The sequence below is a fragment of the Tasmannia lanceolata genome, unplaced genomic scaffold (assembly GCF_043159265.1).
Source record: "Tasmannia lanceolata isolate RefF3 unplaced genomic scaffold, GAP_Taslan_0.1 ptg000015l, whole genome shotgun sequence".
In the NCBI taxonomy this organism is placed as follows: Eukaryota; Viridiplantae; Streptophyta; class Magnoliopsida; order Canellales; family Winteraceae; genus Tasmannia; species Tasmannia lanceolata.
The window spans coordinates 34,549,477-34,569,344 of record NW_027518692.1 but is presented as its reverse complement, the minus strand read 5'-3'; the positions used below and the strand labels follow the sequence as shown (position 1 = coordinate 34,569,344).

Sequence of the window (19,868 nt, the reverse complement as noted above, 5' to 3'; positions counted from 1 at the left end):
CACCTTTTGAGGAGTATTCCCACATTCTTTTGTTTGTATTTGTAATTTTTTTTTTATTGGAAATGTCAAGCATTTGATATGTCTAGAAGAATAGTGATAAGTAGTGTTTAGTAGCAAGCAATTCTATCCAAGAGTAATGGAAAAAAGTTGGGGTGTTATGCCCAAGAAAGAGAGTGAAGAGAGAGAAAGATAGAAAAGCCAAGGCCTTGACCACCATTCTTCTACAAAAAACTTAACATTTTGATAGAATTTGATTGGAAGATGAGCGGAGGCATATGATGTCAAAGATGCTTGGTAGTTAAATGGAACTTCAATGCAATATTGGCAACCAAATAAGGAATCAACATTAATTGGCATTTGAAATTCCAATGAATGCCGAGCGTTTTTGCAACCAAACTCGGTGTTGGAAGGGGGTGGGAATATCATGTTCACATCTATACTAATGGAACTAATCGGAGGGCCGAGTCAACACGTTTTTTCTTGTACATTCGACTCGGGCGATTCCTGGTTAGTGCTCCAATTGTCTATAAAAGGCTGAGACAGTCTTCACTCTTCAGGTAGATAAGAGAGCGAGAGAATGGGGGCAAAAGAGAGAATAATAACTCAATCCCTCACAGGAGCTTCTTCAACTCGTCTGTAAATAAGAGAGAGAGAGAGAGAGAGAGAGAGAGAGAGAGAGAGATGGCGAGAAGAGTACTATTCTATTCCCAAAACAGCCTCTGCTTCCTTCCTCCTTTCTCTTCTCTCTGTTCCAAAACCAAACATCTCACAAAAACCCTCCATTTTCGCAAAAACCCATCTTCTTCTGCGTCTTTTTGTAGAAGCTATTGCTATAATGGAGAAGCAAAACCCACAAAAACCGAACCTTTCGTACTCACTACGCCTCTTTATTACGTAAATGCTCCGCCCCACATGGGAAGTGCGTACACTACTATTGCAGCTGATGCCATAGCCCGATTCCAGGTACCCTTTATTGATACAAGCTTTGAAATGTCTTTGTATCTTGTATTCTGATTGAAATTTGTAATATGTGCCTCGTGGGTGTGCTTATTTTTGTAGAAATCAGTTGGAATCTTGACCCATTTTGAGTTTGATTTTTTTTTTTCTGGCAGTCATATCAGACTTAAGGCCGCCCTTTATCACCAAAGACATTCAGATTTCTTCATTTCATTGGTTTGAATTGAAATGAGTGGATAAACCATTGTGGGCAACTTTAGGGCCTCTTTGAATACCTCTACAAATTATTTGAAGATAATCTTATATGAAAATGGTTTTGCAGCTAAATGTGATTATTTGCAAATAATGGTTATAATACTTTCTACATTTCATTGGTTTGACTCGAAATGAGTGGATAAACCTATGTGGGCTCATTGGATACCCTTAGAATTTATATGCGTATGGTTTTGCAGTTAAATGTGATTATTTGCAAATAATGGCTATAATATTTTAGAGATGATATAGTTAATGGCCCCTTTGAAAATAATATCGAGTTGGAACAATCTTATTTCTAAATAAGGATCAATTTTGGCGGCATCAAAGAGGTCCTCAGTTTTTGTATAAATTCTGTGACATGAGTGATTGCAATGAATGTGTTGACAATCTCATGGTTGGTAGGTTCCACAATCTTGCCTGATTTCAGAGACCACATCACCAAAGGATTCTGAAAATCTTCAATTTCTAAATAATATTTGAGTTTTTTTAAGAATATTCTATGGGGATTTCTTTGCTTGTAAATCCAACATTCTCTGCCATAATTGTATTCGAGATGAAATGAATGTGGGGAGAATCTTACTATTTGAAACTTTCGGCAATACATTTGGATTGCAATCTGAAAAATTCAAATTCATGCAAATTACTTATTCTCATATGAATTTCTTTGTGATCTCAACCTCTTCACTTTGTCCATAATTGAGAGGAAAAAAAGCAATTTGAATGAATGTGATAACAACCTCCTTTGTTCCTCCATTCAAAAAAATCTCCGTAGTTCCAATTTTCTCTGATTGAATTTTTGTTTCTTATGCCAGAGGCTGTTGGGGAAGGAAGTTATATTTGTCACGGGCACTGATGAGCACGGGGAAAAAATCGCAACCGCCGCTGCTGGTCAAGGTTGCAGCCCAAGTGAACATTGTGACGCTGTTTCACATGCTTACCGGATGCTTTGGAAAGATGTACTTTGTACTCCACTGGGATTGTTGCATCCATTAATCAAAATATTATTGATAAACATCCAAATTGGATTACTTTAACATGGAGTTGTCTTATTTTGTTATAACTTATCTGTATATAGTCTAATAACATGATGTTTTTCTTTTTCTCTCTCTTTTTTAACTCACTGATTGCAGCTAGACATAGCTTACGACAAGTTCATTCGCACTACCGATCCAGGTCATGAAGCAATTGTAAAGGAATTTTACTCCAGGGTCCTCAACAATGGCGACATTTACCGTGCTGACTATGAGGGGCTTTATTGTGTCAATTGCGAGGAGTATAAGGTGAAACCTTGGAGATCATAATTCAAGTGCAATTCACCAATCTTTTATCATGGATTGTTTTTGTTTATTGTACAAATTAACATGGCAATTCAATATCATTAAGGGGCCGTTTGGGTACGCGGATTTTAAGATCCGGGATTTCTTCAAAATTGTAGCTAAGAGACAAGAGAAGAAGCGGACCAGCCGTCGTTTTTTACTTCTCGCCCTTCTTTCTAACAGCAAGAAAGTAGCAGATCCTCCCATTTTTCCAGGTTTTAAAAATCTCGGGATGTGGGAGAGATTTCTAAAACCTTGTTTTCTTACTTAAAATCCAAGAAACGCTGCCAAGACAGCGGCAGCAGCTTGATCATGAACCCTCTTTGACACTGTTTTCAAATTAAAAACCTGGATTCTAAAATCCACGTATCCAAACGGCCCCTAAGTGTAGTAATTTGTTTGTTAAAAAGTTAAAACCTTTTCGTACAAGGTTGGTTGTTGCCTTTTTTGTGGGGCTATCTCAGCTCTCTTTTCTGTTCCTTTCTTTCATCTAATATCATTATCTTTCAAATACGTTCTTAGAAGATTGCTGACACAAACTTATTGTAATATAATATTCTTATCAGATGTCTGTATAGTTGTTGCAATTTTTCATCATATGTTTCTTGATTTACTAAGAATTGGACTATTCAAACCACAAACTTCCACCATTTAAGTATTTCCCTGCAATGCTTGCAATGATGAAATCATGAAACAGGCCATTATATCATTCAGAGGTATTTTTGGGTATGCAAGTGACACTAGAGTTTCATGGTTGCACTGATGAAAGTGAATCTATTTATTTATATCCTGCTTTTTTTGGGTATGTGCAAGTTAGCATTAGAGTTTCCAAAATAAAATAAGAGGGGGAGGGGGGTTGATATGGACCATCCTAGGACCCACATTATAATTTTTATGTGCTATTTAGGGGTCTTTTAAGTTATAGAAGGGGTACCACTGTCTTTTTCCACCCAACATAACTTGGTTTCTTTTAGTTATGAGTGTTTTATATAGGCCCCTGACATGTATTAAGAAATTTTTTGGTGGGCCGAGAGTTTTTGTCATTAGAGGGTATTTTAGTTGATAAGTGTTAACTTTTTGTTTAGGATTTTAGAAATGTTTAGTTCTCTTTCTTTTCTTAAATATGTAGCTTCCGGGCACTTTTCTCGAATGGATGATACTATGCTATGACGGATGAATGGATGATTGAGCAAAGATTTGAAAGCTTCTTCTCGTGTGTGTGAATGTGATAAAAAATGCAAATGTGTGACAGTTGGGGAGGGTTTGGAGTGTCTCAGGCCATTATTATTTTCAAACCTATGGAATTTTTCCTTACACTCTGTGCACCTTGTGAAACTACCAATTACTCCAAAAGCTTAAGGTGTTGGAGAAGGCGTTATTTAATCTTTTACACTTTAACACACCTCCCTAATTTGACTCCTTGATCAGCTAGTTGACCTGCCCTATGGTTTTCTTCTGTTTAGATATGCATATTGACTATTTATGCTAAATCTGAGACTTGTGTGATCTGCTCTGCCCTTGTTCCGTGGCAGTCTACCACTATGGTCCTATTCTTTCTGTTATGTCTTGTTTTGTGATAGCTGGAATACATCCGGATTGAGTAAATTATGGCATGTTTTTAGTTAATAGGCGTATTGTGTGAATTGTTTGTCTTTCCATGCTTGGCCATCATTAGTTTCAGTTGAATACCTTCAGGATGAGAAGGACTTGCTTGAGAATGGATGTTGCCCCATGCACCTTAAGCCTTGTGTTCAACGAAGGGAGGACAACTACTTCTTTGCCTTATCTAAGTATCAAAAGTCGCTTGAAGAGTTATTAGCACATAATCCAGATTTTGTACAGCCTCCTTTTCGCTTGAAGGAGGTGAGGCTAAGTGGTTTTTTCTATATCTGGATTTTTTTTTTTATCATTTATATGCCCAAATGCTTGGGTTCTTAGTGTATTATTATAGAAACTTAAACTATAACATCAGGCACTTCTTTCCATTTAGGAGGTAGACATCCTTGTATTTATGTTATCTTATGACATATGTACTGCCGAGGCTTTTACTGAAGATTGATTCTGTTTTCGTCATGTAATTAGTAGTCAACCAATAATGATTTTGTAGAGTTCCTTTCTTTTATTTGGTTTCTATCAATGTTTAAAAAACTTCTATGAATAAACTAAAAACCTTTTCAGTTCCATATTTCATTTCCCACCTTAAATCGGCGGTGGCACTCAACTTCTCATCTGGCCATCTAATCACATTAAAATTGCCAGACAAGCACCATGGCTCAGAGAAGATCATATTAACCTCTGTATATTTGCAAACAAGCCTCCCTATCAGAGTCCACAGATGGCCCATAAACAGCTGTCATTAGCCAGGGGACTTTATCCACAGATCACATATATTGGAAATATCCTCCTGTTGCTTCCTCTCACAGTAGAGATTCCATAGGTCGTAATTGGGTTTTTCTTTGAATCTTTGTTTATTCGAGATGGAGCTTTACGTGCCTCGCATTTGAATCTTTTTGGTAAATTTTTTTCCGATGTTCATTGTTTTTCTATTCCTACTAACGGGTCAATCAGTTGACTGCAAATGTACCTTTCAAAGATAGCTCTGTTCCATGTCAATTTTTTATTCTTGGTCTCCTCTTTTTAATTTATTATTTTTGCATTAATCCTGAAATCGAATGTTTCCGGTCTTATTAGAATGTTTTTAGTAATGCTAAACTTAAACCTCTTTCTGATGTTCAAATGAAAATAACCTTAAAGCTCATCTTTAGATGTCTATATGAAATTTCTTCCTTTCCTATATAATTTTCTTGTTCATTTCATTTCTGATGTAGCTAGTGTTGCAGGTGCAAAGCTGGATTAAAAGTGGACTGAGAGATTTCTCTGTATCTCGTGCATCAGTGGAATGGGGTATTCCTGTGCCAAACGACAATAAGCAAACTATATATGTTTGGTTTGATGCTTTATTGGGGTATGATCTTTCACCATGTATCTTGTTCTTATTTACATCTTTAACTTAACTCACATGCACACATGCTTATGCATACTGGAGTGCATGCCCATGCACGGCTGTGTGGTGCACACATGCACATCTGCATGTACATGTTTGCTCTCATGTCTTTTGATGAACCGTACTACTCATGGGCTTGGTTTCGGTGTCAGTTTGGCCATCACCGAAACCGAAATATTATGGTTTTGGTGGAAATTTCGGCCAAAATCACGTAAAACTTAGACAAAATTTTGGTTTTTTTTTTTAAAAAAAATAAAATTCCCTGAAATGTATAAAATTTCGGTAATTTTAGTGGAAATCTTTAAATTTCGGAGGAAATCTTTAACATTTCGGTAGAAATTTTGTAAATAAAGGTGAAAAATGAAAATTTGGGGAAATCATGTAAAAATCTTATTCAATGCCAAAATTTCGGATTTCAGCCGAAATTTAAAACTATACTCATGGGTTGTGATGCATGAAATATTGCATAACTGCATCATGCTCAATAGGCATTTTCATTTAGGTTTTAGTGGAGTTTAACTGACTAAAGGCCATACTTAATGGTAATATCTTCAAAAGTTCGCAGGTCAATCATATTTTTGTAGAAACCCTCATCATCGTGTTTGATTTTGTGTGCATCTACATGCATAAGCACGCGTCAATTAAGCCAGAGTTGGGCCTAGCTTTGAGAGTTTTAACAATAAATTTCTTCTTGATCACCATTTGTTTCAAACCATGTCTTTATCATAAAATAAAACCATCCTGTGTATGTGGAGCTTCTCTATTAATTTTCTATGCTTTGTGCTGCGAGATATGTGCTCCATTACTTTTCCCGAACTATCTTTCAATTCTACAAAATCCGGACTTCACTGACGCAAACCAGTTTTAGAAACCCACCGAAATAACCAACTTAGAGGATTTTAAAACTACTTGAAGAGGCCCCCACCAACAAGAAGTTGAAATCTGAAGTAGAATTGAATCAAAATCAGAAAGCAGATCGGAATATCCTTGTGCAGTCGTGAGAGAGAATTCAAAGATTGAAGATAATCTGACCAATCAATAAAATTCCATGTTACCGTAATAACATAGTAAAGAAGAAAAATAACATGAATTATATTATTCATATGTTGCATTATATGTACATATTAGTATAAAACAGCCTGCAAATCCAAGAACTATCTAGTAAAACCTCAACATTCTATTCTAAATAACACACCTCCTTGAACTATTGATTACTGAAAACAATAAAGGAAGCTTGAACTTAGTTGCTGTCAAGAAAATTCAATAATACCAATTTCTAGAACAGTTAGAACTTGGAACCTCAAAAATGCTAATAGACCGGTTACTTTCTAACCCAAACCACTACTGTTTATTCCATAATAAATTACTAATTCGTTTTGAATGGTGGCAAAAGTTTTTATTCAAAAATATAGAGAGAGACATCATGACCTGTCCTTGATGGTAATGGAGAGGTACGAGTAGAAACTAGAAAGAGAAAAGGAGTCAAAATTAATGCTCCACATCTTCTAATGGGAAGTGGCTACTTCTAGCTAGATGGTCTAAGTTTGGTAACTTTTCAAATTGGGAAGCATACAGATTCTATCCCAGAGTTAGTTATTAAGTGCATTCTAGTGGGAGTTTCGTTTTTCTCATTAGAATGGAATGTTCTGTTTTGCTCATTATAATGGAACGTTCTGTTGTTTCGTCCGTTCGAGTGTTCTGTTTCAGGAAAAAAGGCGCTACAACAGGTGGATTTTTTAAAATACATATTTTACTACTTACCGTTAAAAAAATACATATTTTACTACTCAAAACATCTACCATAGTCATGAAATTGGATCTTGATGAGCCTAATTAATGTCAAAGTTCAGTTTCATCATACCAAATGTACAACGTGCATGAAATTGACTCTTAATGAGCCTAATTAATCTCAAATTCAGTTTCATCATATGAAATGCCAAATATGAATGAGGGGCATACAAAATGGTAACCAAAAGAGGGTAAAAGGGGGAAACCAAAGAAACTTTCCTCAAAATTCCAATCTGGAAATTGCCCAAAAATTCTGCACGGTTCATCCTGAACATGCTGTTTTGACCCATTTCATTCATTTTAAACGAAATAGATCAGATTGGTCTGGAACAGGATGAAACTGACCGGATTTTTTGGCAGAATAATGGAACGTTTTTCAATATGGAACGGAACATTTCATCTATTTTGGACGAAATGGATGGAATCGATGACTAAGGTCCCATCGATTCACAGAAATTAATAACTTGAATAAGTTTCTAAAGTTACTCTACTTTTGAAAGTTGATTAGAAACCTTCTAAAGTGAGATCTGTAGTTGAAGTCTCCTCCAACTAACCCAATTATATCAAGTTCTACCACTTCCCATGTTAGAAATTATCTTGGTCCACTATGACATACTTGCCAATTTCATAAAATGATGCGGCCGATTTATAAACATGGAGTTTGGATACTTACCCCAGATCCCCAACCCAGTTAAACAAAATCAAATCAGCCATGTTCTCTATTGTCAAGCATGATTTTGGAACAAAATCCTTACTCATTCTACAATTCCGAAGACCTGCATTCCTAGTATGCCAAATCAATATGCCAGATCGACCATTAAGACGTCTGCTTTCAACTTATATAAAGCCAAATTTCATTACCTAATATCTATCAGATAATTAGCTTCTAATTTTTGCTTCAGTGAAACATAAATTTTGGTTTTCTACTCAAATTACTACAGTGAACCTTCTCGTTTTTTATTTTATTACCCTCATGAGGGATTTGTTGGTGTGTGTGTTTTTCAAAACAATCTGGTGTCTCTCATTTGATTTCCGTTTGTCTATTTTGTTGAGCAGGTATGTTTCAGCATTATTGAAGGACAAGGAGCAACCAACTTTACAAAATGCCATTTCTTCAGGCTGGCCTGCTTCACTACACTTAATAGGCAAGGTATGATGTCTGGATTCATGTTTTTTTTATGCGGAACACTTTGCATCCATTATTATTGTCATTTTTTCCATTTCTTTCCTGGGTATATTAGTTGGAGGAATTTTTGTATCCCATTTACACTATGTTGAAGAAAAATCTCGGTAGAAAGAATTGATCACAACGCCTCTTTACTTAAGACGATATTCTCCCCCACCAGTTGAATGATGTGCAAAGGGGATCCACGAGTTCCCCTCCAAGATACAATGAAGCCAATAGATAGGGATCTATTGATGTTTGTGACGCTATGCACAAGCGGAAACAAACCTAAAACACTCATGGATTTGGCATGTCTATGAGATACTGGTTTTTGTTTCCGCGAAAAACAAATAACCAGAGATAAAACAAGAAAATGGAATAAAAAAGATTAGGAAATCTCTAAGGAGGGTGAAGAAGGCTTATTGAAATCCCAAATTTGATCTCCATCCCATGGATTCTCGGATTACTTTGCAAATGATGAGTTTCTAGCATATTTATAGACCTTCTGGTGCCTTTCCATATTGAATTGCACCTTTTGGTGGCACCTGATCATGATGGGCTGATTATTTGACCGTTAGATCGCATTAGGTTGCGATTCTATGGTCTAGATCAGCTCTGGAGCGACTGTTTGCTTTAGTAAAAACCCCGTCCTACGCCTAATGACTATTTAACTGTTAGATCCTGACCATTGCCAATCTGCAGCTCATATCACACCCAATCGGCCTTTGATTGTTGGTACACGACTGGTCACGATTCGGCTCTCCAAATCGCAGCTGGTCAAGCACTAATCGTTGGAGTACATCTGAGCAGGTCGCAGCCGCTTGAGATCATCTGCTACTCAATCGCACCGTTCAATTAAGGTCATGATCAACATCTCAAATCCAAGAAGTGCAAAGTGCGCCAAAAAGCTCCACTAACGCACTACAGTCCATTGCCCACACCGCGCGGACAGTGCGTTGCATTGTCCATTGGTTCACTATTTGCAAAACATTTGAATTTTAAAACAAGAGGGAAAAGTGGAGGGATACTTATTAACCCCTCTCCACTTTTCTCACTTTCCAAATGTGGGACTAAACTTATAGCCTTCCGACAAGCCCTTTTTTTTTTTTTTTTTGAATAGTAACAAGCCTTTTTCTTCTCTCTTTCAAAACACCAATTTTCCCAAAATAAAGCCTTTTTTTTTTCAAAAATCATTTTGAAAATGACTTATTTTGTAAATCACCAACACGCTATGTCAATGATGCAATCATTCTAGCCAGATCCTCAAAAACGCAACTTGAAAACTTAAATATCCTTATCACCTTGATTGAGGAAACCTTTTGGTTCAAAATTGAGAGGGTAAAGTTTGTTGCCTGTGTTATTAATATGTCTAATGCTGATGTCCCTCACATTGCTTCATCCATGGGCTTTTCTTTGGCAACCATGCCTATAAAGTGCCTTGTCTTTCCTCTGAAGGATGGTAGTATCAGCGGCTATAAACTGGCTGGAAATATAGCAACGTACTCCTGCATCTGCGGGATAGCTATGGGCAGTACCAATCCATGACCATCATCTAAAAGGTCATCACCAATAAGCGCATCCGTGGATATCTTATGCGGTCAGTGATGTCAGACTGACAAATCTCCTGATGATCGTCATGTACACTGAAATCCTGTCTCAACCTCCACAATCATCTCGATCGGAACATCTATCGTAGAATCAATCATGTCATTGTTCTCATGTTCTAATATGAAATCGGCATCCTCAAATAACTGCTCGTGCTGTGCATGCTCTGGCAATGCCTCATCAGTCACTAGACTCTCTGGCTCTATATCTTCCATCTCTGATTCTGTATCTGCCATCATGGACTTTCTATCTGACATAATCATGGGCTCAACAACTATAATGGTCTCATCAACATTAGCATCCGGCTCCTCAATAGTGTTAGCACAATCCTTCTCATGCATGTGACGCTTGAGATATCAGTTGCCTGCTTCAATTTCGGCTTCTCGTGCACGTCGTGCTGTGACTTTTCGTTCACGGCGAGCTGCCTCCTCACGTACCAACATCTGATCGTACCGATAAACAGCCACTCGCGCATAAGCTACCATAAACTCATAATGGACCTCCTCCCGTCAACAGAATGGAGGTTCGCCTAAGTTACGGCGTTGTGTCACCATGTGTATCTAGAACGATCGGGCTTGTCCTCTTGCAGTTTCTCTAGCTCGACAGATGGCCACTCGGTGATCATAGCCATAGTACTCATAATATGCATCCAAAGCATAGATTCACCTTATACATGCATCCTCATAATAGCTATAGTGAGTGTAGCCTTTCAAATATCGATCGTCATACCCATCAAAATATGGAACAAATGGTGGAGCCATTGAGATCGGTGTCGAAAAATGAATTTAGTTGTCTGATTTGTCTATTATGCTGAAAGGAACACAGTGTGCGGGTCTCAAATTGGAATCCTGGATGTCCTAGATCGGTGGTCGGACTAAAATCGACGGATGATGAAGCTTGCTCGACGTAGCACTTGGTGCTAGCTGCTGAAAGTGGGCTGGATAGACTCTTCAAGTTGTTCTGAACAACTTTCATGTTGACGAGGAGGCAAAATTTCGAGCAGAAAATGCCCGAATGAAGAGCGAGAAAATGTGATGGAGAGAGGTGAGAGAGTGTAGAGAGAGAATGAAGAAAGAGAAAAGGAAATTCTATTTCTCTTTTTTCTGTTTTTCTTTTTTCTTTTTTTCTTTTTTTTTGGGGGGGGGTCCCTAAAGGTAGAAGAGCGTGGGTTAATTGGCTTGGCCTAAATGGAAAGTGATGCTCAGGGGAAGAAAGGGGGAGGGGTGATTACTCTTTTGTTTTGAAAGTGGTCACGTGACCACTTTAAGTGAAAGAGATGGGGGTGTTTGTGGGGAAATGGAGGGGGCTTATTTACCTTATATGGTATGAAATACACATGGGAGGGGGAGGGTGTCCACAAGTAAACACATGGGCAATTTTTTCTTTTCGTGACCTACAAACCCAACTGGGTTTTCTTCGTCGTGAAGAAACAGAAACCCAAGTCAAGAAGAAACAGAAACCCACTTGGGTTTCTCCTCACTCGATAAGGCGGCGGCGGTGCGACGAGTTGGTTGGAAGGGTAGGTCACCTCTCTCTCTCTCTCTCTCTCTCTCTCTCTCTCTCATTTTTTGGTTTTTGGTTTGCCCTTTTTTCAGTGGGGTTAAAGGAGAACAAGTGGGGGTTGGGTTCGGGCGGAAAGTTAGGGTTGATTGTGTTTTGAGGTTGGGTTGATGGTGAAGGAAGTAAATGTGGAATTAAAAGGGTTTGTAGGGGTTGGGGAGAGGGTTTATGTGTTAAGGTTAGGGTTAGGGTTAAGGAAGAGGATGGGTTTGATGTGAAATAAAGAGGTGTGGCTGCTTGGGAGAATAAAGGGGTCGGTGGTTGATTCACATATGCTTTAAGGACTGGTTTCCGGGTTCAGTAATATAAAAAAAGGATGTCAGTTTGCAATTTCTAGGGATGAAGGAGTTGGAAAAAAATTCGTGAAACTTGGATCCTTTGCTCTGATACCAAATTTGGTGTAGGCTGGGGAAGAGAAACAAAAGAAAGGGAAGAGAAATTGAAGAAAGAGGAGAAGAAGAAGAGAAGAAGAGAATAGAAGGAAGAATAGAAGAGAAAGAGGAGAAAAGTCTTGGGGGAGAAGAGAGGAAATTAGAGGGGAGAATCTCAATCAATATTCAATCCATCAAAACTTGTAATTTCTACTGCATAAGGCCCATGTATAGGCAATTAAAATAAAATTCCATAGAAAGTAAATAACTTCCCGAACTCTAAATAACATGAAAAATAAAAGCCCTAAAAACTAAAAATATGGAAATAAGATCCTAGAAACTAAAAAACACAGAAATAAATTCCTAAAAGTCCTAATGGGCAAATATGCCTCTTATTTGGCCTATCACTTGCATCAGTTGTATAGGATGTGTCTATTTCACTATCATTTTATGCGCGACATGAGACTGCGATTGAGAGTTTGAGACCGTTACGCTAAGCTTGGCAATTAGAATTTAGAACACAGTGACTATGAAAGTCCAAACTGTAAAACAGGGTGCAAACTATTATTTTCATACAAGAGCAATCATTATGCTCCTCTTGAACTAAGTAAGACCAGGTTTTGTAAAACTTGGCTGAAAGAGGAGAAATTTATGATTTATCCCATTTTATTGTATTTTTTTTTCACGAACTTTAGCGTGCAGAGCATCAGTTTCTATTACTCTTTTTAATGGCAGATGGCCCTTTTTTCTCGTCGTCTCTTTATTAACAAATGTGCTTTTAGGCTTCTCTAGTTAGCACAGTGCTGTGTATATAAAGCCTTTATGGACACCTTCTTTTGTCTTCTACAGGATATCTTACGATTCCATGCAGTTTATTGGCCAGCCATGTTAATGTCAGCAGGGTTTAGTCTTCCCACTAAGGTGTTTGGTCATGGATTTCTAACAAAGGTATTGCCACTCCAAATATAGATTTTTCATGTCTTGCTAGAACTAAAATCCCATAACTTGTATAAATTTCCTTTTTTTCATCTTAATTGATGAACTCAATTTAAAAGTATAGTTACTGGATGCACAGATATCTTAGATGTCTTACTGCTGCTTGAATTTCTGAAACTTGCTTACGGCTATATGACCTTTTATTACCTTTTAGCACCCTAAAGAGCGGTGAAATAAATAAATTTCTTCTCCCCTCTTCCGTGGAGATGACCTTAGAAGCACGAAGCGAGTGCGGGTGCGAGGGCGGAGGCGGGGAAGCATGGGGTTTAGAAGAGTAAGTTTGGGAGCTCCATGGGAGTGTGTGTAATATTTTCTTTATATATCTTTCAAAATTCAAGTACATAAAAAAAATAGTTTCTAACCATTTTCAATTTAAGTACCTCAAAAAGCGTAATTTCTAACCATCTTCATTTACGTGCACTCGTTCCTCGTGTCTTCTGAAGATGCACAAGCCTTTGTGCTTGCTCTAATGAAGTACTTTGCAGATTTGGAGGGATCTGATGCAAGAAAGTTGGTGGGACTTATGGAGTAATAGAAGTTGGGATCGTCATGGGTGCGGTTCCCGTCTCTTTGGGGTTACGCTCCCTGGAAGCTCCTTTCTAAGGAGCGCCGAATCAAGGTTCCGAGATGGGAGAGGCACCCCGAGGGAAGATTTCTGCTTCTATGGAGATAACCCTCTTTCAGTTTTTTTTTGCGTTCACCGCGGCATATAAGAATGAAGAAGCTAGAACAACTCGGGAAGAGAGTGGCGCCTAGCCATTGAGTTCATCTGTTATCATTGTAGAGGAACAATGCGATCTTGGACTAGCCTCCTCCGCCTGACCTAGAAAGAAAAAGAGGTCCGTGCTACTATAAGGCCTCTAAACTCCTTCCTCAGGAGTCAGGACATTGTTGCACCTTTGGAACCTTGACGTGCAAGCTGGCTTTGAACTTCATCCCATTGTTTCTGTCTTTCAGTGCCGGTCCGAGTAAGTGGTAGATGATAGATTCACTATTGCTTTTGGCTTTCAGATAGGACACCTTTTCTTGTGCTCGAAAGTGTAGCTCATTAGTAGAGCTTTAAGTTAGCTTTCGGCGTACCATTCCTTCAACAAATCATTGTTCTTGTTACGGGGCTCCAGGCACCTTTGATTAGAGAATCAAAATCAAGCCTACAAGCTGTAGATCCAAATGTTTTTAGTGACAAGCAAGTAGCTCAGAAAAGAGAGAATCTATTTCCTTCCAAGCAGGCTGTAGTCAATGAATATCTCATTCATAGTAGGGGGACTAGGGGTGCAACCGGGTCAGGTTCAACCCGAAGAAATCATGGGTCGGGTTGTGTTTGAGTCGGTTCGGGTTCGAGTTCGGGTTGAGGAAGTTGAACCCGAGCCGGGTCGGGTTCGTGTTCGGGTTAAGGTATCGGGTTGACCCGACACGCATCAAAACCCGACATTTAAAAAACAATTACCATTATTCTGTTTTTTGTTTTTTAATAACATAAAAACCTAAAGGGGGAAGATATCATCATAACTGGGTCAACCTATCCAACCTGACCCGAATTGGGAAATCGGGTCGGGTTCGGGTTGAGATATTAATTCCCAGAGGATAGATCTCAACCTTCAAATCTGTGGTCAAGGATGAGGGGAAATCTAAAAGTTGTACAACTGGTGATGTCAATGGTACGACTATACGAAGACCAAAAAGAAATCTCCTCCTCAAAAGAAAGGAAAGAGAAAGTAACGGAAGAAAGTACCTGCTAAGATGAGATGCCGAACTTCAAACCCTCGTTCTAATGTATAACATGCTCTAATACCATGCTGAAGTGGAAAGGAGAAGAAAGGAGAGAAAAAAAAGACATTAAAGAATTTTTGGGAGAAGAGTCATATTCCCAAATTGTGGAGTTGACTTATATATAAGTAATTACTTGCTGAATGATATTCATATTTGCCATTAATGAAATAAAATAAAACTAAATAACTAGTACTTGTAATCACTAACACTGGCATAGATACTCTTTTTTCTTGTGTCTGTCTCAAATTAGAGGCAAATTTAGCTTTAAAGTTCTGCTGGAGTAGCACATGAAGAGAATCACATGATGGTCCATTGAAAGAAAGGCGAAGTGGGTGATGGCTACTTGGCTAATAGAAGGGTTAGGAACTTGAGATGATTTTTCCATGGTACAGCTTAGTGCCATTTGCCAACTTGAGTTACATTTTGGTCGTGATTTTTTTTTTTGGGCATTTATTGGATTTGTGTTGTATCAATTTTTGAGTACTGGTATTATTTTATCGGCAATGAATCCTCTATTTTGATGCCTTAATTTTGAATTGGGTTTTAGACATTCAGTAGAGGAACCAAACCAGTTACGAAAGATTGGACCCCATCTTACAAGTATAAGAAACTATCTGCCTCTTTTAAAGTTTCCAGATATAAACAGGAACCCCAGCTATACATTAGCTTTTAACGTTATAATGTTGGAATTATAAATGTGGGTAATTTTGGGTTTCATGCTTATTGTTAGGGTTGAGCTTGAGCTTCTTTGACTTTTAAAGTTTGGACAAGGAAACTGTATTCTAGTAGACTTAAAATTAACAGAAAAAATGTACTAGGGGAAATACTGGTTCTTTTTATACTATATCTGATATATTTATTTTCATTTCATGCAGCAATGCTTTTTATTTTGAAAATTTTAGGATGGTTTGAAGATGGGGAAATCATTGGGAAATACACTTGAACCAAAGAATCTGGTTCATAGATTTGGGCCTGATGCTGTTAGGTACTTCTTCTTGAGAGAAGTGGAATTTGGAAATGACGGAGACTTTTCGGAGGATCGATTCATCAGTATTATAAATGCCCATCTTGCGAATACAATTGGTAAATAACTCGGGTATTCTCTAATTGATCAATAGTAATAGCTCATGTATTATTGTTCAAGAAAAAGCAATAGCTCTGTATCTTTTTCCGGACAGTTAGATACTATATTGGTGAAGTTAATTGCTTATGCTCAGTGTTTTAAATTTCGGCCGAAATACCGAAATTTTGGCCAGATTTAAATTTTTATTTTTTTTACAAAATTTCCACACTTTTTCCGAAATTTCGGAAAAACCTGAAATTTGTTTTTTACCTAATTTTGGCCGAAACCAAAAATTTCGGTTTCGGTTGTGGCTGAAACTGACACCGAAACCGAAATTTCAATCATTGCTTTTGCTGTGATAAGGATGCATTAGTCTAATATATAATCATCTCTTGCGTTGTGCAGGGAATCTTCTTAACCGCACCCTTGGGCTTCTGAAAAAAAATTGCCAATCTACCTTAGCAGTGAATTCATATATTGCAGAAGGAAATGTTTTCAAAGATACCGTAGAGAATTTGGTAAGGGATCTTAGCATGTTTTTGAATGTTCCATTTGTGACCTCTATGGTATAGTCAGATGGATAGGGTTATCATGAGGATTTTTTATATAAAATCCATGCCGGAAGGGCCATCTGAAGCCATATACAGTGTATTGTTTGTACCAGCCTCTTTTTTCCCTCTCTGTCACGAAAATACGCTGGTTCTTGTAAACAATATGCATAGGGCAGGCTACTTTTCATTGAATGGATAAGAAGGATGGATAATGATATATACAATTGGAGCAATTAAGATAATGATATATACAAATGGAGCAATTACTGATATTTTCAGTAATGGGGTATCTGTGGAGTGACCCATTACGTTCTCAACATTGTTATCTTAGATTCTTTTATGGAGCATTTTTAACTTAATTTGGAAGAAACAAGTACACGTTTGGATGAAACAATATTTGATGGAGATGTCTTGATGTCATTAATATGTTTCGAGTTTCGATTTTTGGGTCACAGTGTCATTTATATATGGCATACAGGCATAGTGTTTATTCAAAAAGTTGCTTTTACATATTTCATATTATGATTATATATTTGATACTGTATTTTCTGTCAACACTTCCCTTTACTCATCGTCCCAGTCTTTGTAGGTAGAGAAAGCAAGGCTCCACTATGAGAACCTGTCCTTATTATCAGCTTGTGAGTGTGTTCTTGAGATTGGCAATGCTGGTAACTTGTACATTGACGAGCGTGCTCCGTGGACTCTTTTTAAGCAAGGCGGTGCTAGTTCTGAAGCTGCCAAAAAGGTATTGTATAGAATTCACTGCAATTTGAGTGATGGTCTCTTTCTTTAGTATTGCCAGTTATGGTTTATTAATACTGCCATTTGTGAATTGTGATTTATTTATTACCTTGTATCTACTTGACCGTGTTTCGCAAGGGTGATATTTTCCCATGCCAAAACAACATAGGAGTTCCTTCTGGGAACTGTGATGACTGATGACTGTGCTTTGGTTCTCCAGATGATCTCACGTATGGATTCCGTCATGGCCATCACTATATCCAAAATTATATCTGCTTAATATAGAAAATAATTGGATCTTATGGAGTATGGAGCTTCCATTGGAAAAAATCGATCTATTTGATATTTAGTTTGTGTATTGTGTAGCATGGGAAGCTGGCTAAATATTAAACCATGTACAGAAACAGATGATTAGTAGACATATGTGAAGAATATGATTTTGAATGAAGAAAATTATTATCGCATAGGTTCATAGATATTAAATATTTTTGGAACTCGTCTGTTCAATCATTGACTGAGAAAGTTGACTTGGTCTGTCCCTGCTGAGACAATAAAAAATCGTGTGACTCGGCTTAGTCATTGAAAAGTTAGTTCAACTCTGCCTAGTTCACTTCCCCAGTCCAATGGGTGAGTCCATGTTTGAGTTTCAGGTTTTTAAACATTGATCAGTATATTGGTTCTTGTCTTAACAGAATTTGCATATATTAGTGAAAGAAAACTTGCGACAGTACTGTTCAAAAAGAAGAAGAAAGCCTTGATTACTGATGCTTAGAAAGGAAAACCTTCCACTGACTAATAACTAAAGCCTGATTCTTGTATGGTTTAATGACAATAAAACATGCGAGTAGAAGATTGCAACCACTTCAGCTAATCGATTTTTTGGTGCACCATTATGATTAATGTTCATAAGGTTACCATCAGCTCAGAAATATCATTCTCTTTCTATTTCTTGCCATTCAAAAAAAAAAAAAAAACCATCAGCTCAGAAACCAATTACTTTTCTGAGTTCAGCTGTGCTGAGTCAAGAGAACTCACTGATTTTTGTAAAGCATCACTGATAAATGACTTTCCAAATTTTCATATTTGGTACTCGAAAGCTCATCCAAATAATGCTGCATGAGGCCATTAACAATGCCGGAGCACTATACATCCTGAGCAATATTTTACATCTGTCTTTGATCCACAGGACCTTGTGATTGTATTGGAAGCAATGAGGATTATATCTATTACTTTGTCTCCTATTGCCCCAAGTTTATGTTTGAGGATATATTCACAGCTTGGCTATTCGAAGGATCAGTTTAATGCTGTGACTTGGGTAAATTTCTCTTTAGTGCAGAACTTTTTTTTTCTGTTTCTCTTTACCACATACCTTGCTATTTATTATATTCTTCTACATTTTATCCTTTTTACCAGTTTTGGTATTTCATATACCCCAGACAACCGAACGAACATATCTTAGGCTGCTTTATATTTTTCAAGTTCCTGACCCGTTAATTGAGTACCGTTCTTTTTTTTATTTTTAATGGTCAATTGAGTACAGTTATATGGTACAATGCCTGATCATATGAAGCATGGATTAGTAGTGGTGAGAAAAAAGGGTGAGAGAAAGCATATACCTACTAAGCATGGATTAGTAGTGTGCTTTTGCGTGTGCGTGTGACTTCTCTCCCTCAAAGGGTGAGAGAAAGCATATACCTACTAAACAATGCCTCTTTGAAGTTGGGAATGATTTTTATATGTAATGGGTTTTCCACAATCCCATCTGTCTTCAAATGACATCTATGCTTATGAGCGCAAAATGTACGAAAAGTTGAGCCTTTTTTTTACTCATAAAAAAATGCGAATGACTCGTCTAATTTTAACTCCTTTCAGTTGAAGACCTTTCTGCATTGATCTTCAAATGAACTTTTTAAGAAAATTGATTGAAACTTTTACAGATTACTTTTGTAAGCTGGCCTAGTATGAGATTGTTTTATGAATTATTATTAATAATTTTTTCTCAAGTAGCTCATCCTGCCTGTTGGTCACCAATTCGATTTCTGATCAATTTCATGCCCTTCATTTTGTAGAATGATGCCAAATGGGGAGGGCTGAAAGCGGGTCAGGTCATGGCAGAACCTAAGCCCATTTTTGCAAGGATCGAAGTTAGAAAGGACGGGGAAGGTGGAGGTGATACAGTTCAGAATGAGGTGGAAGATAACAAGAGAATAAAACAGACTCGAGCCATTGCAGAAGCATAGACATCTGATCGCAGAGTAGCTAAGATGTCTATAAGCAATTAAATTATCACTAAGAGTACAAACTGGTATGTATTAATTGATACCTGATTTCTATTGAATTTTGATCAAACCCTCTTGAAACTTTTTATCACATTCTGAGTGGAGTCCTCTAATGTCTATATTCATAAGCTGTCTTGAGCTCATCATGAAGGCAAGAATTCTCATGTTCCCCCCTTGAGCTGTGTTCTCATTTTTTAAAGCAAAACAGATCAATGGAGACTCTGTAACTGCGCATCACATGTTTCTATGTTCCTTATTTTTTTAATTTTTTGCGATTTCTTGATAAAACAATAAATTCCCGAATTTTTTTTTCGAGATTATGAAACATAGTCCAGATACCTTCCTATTTTATTTTTGGCAAAAATATTCCGTTAAATTCATGATATTATTTGTTGTCCTAATCTTGTTAAATTTTACTGCATGACGGGAATATCTTTTCTTTTTTCT

General features: G+C 37.5%; 1 protein-coding gene across 2 annotated transcripts; it reads left to right on the top strand.

The window, feature by feature from the left end:
• Window positions 1-624: 624 nt before the first annotated feature.
• LOC143846806 (methionine--tRNA ligase, chloroplastic/mitochondrial-like) lies at window positions 625-19,770 on the top strand. 2 transcript variants are annotated; one of them, XM_077355372.1, is made up of 12 exons: window positions 625-963; window positions 2,025-2,168; window positions 2,343-2,492; window positions 4,224-4,391; window positions 5,369-5,493; window positions 8,377-8,470; window positions 12,871-12,969; window positions 15,690-15,870; window positions 16,256-16,368; window positions 16,991-17,146; window positions 18,329-18,457; window positions 19,212-19,770. In XM_077355372.1, the coding sequence occupies exons 1-12, from the start codon at window positions 682-684 to the stop codon at window positions 19,380-19,382; spliced, it is 1,812 nt and encodes a 603-aa protein (XP_077211487.1). In that variant the 5' UTR covers window positions 625-681; the 3' UTR covers window positions 19,383-19,770. The 2 variants fall into 2 exon arrangements, with proteins under 2 accessions (XP_077211487.1, XP_077211488.1); XM_077355373.1 differs by lacking the exon at window positions 4,224-4,391.
• Window positions 19,771-19,868: the final 98 nt, after the last annotated feature.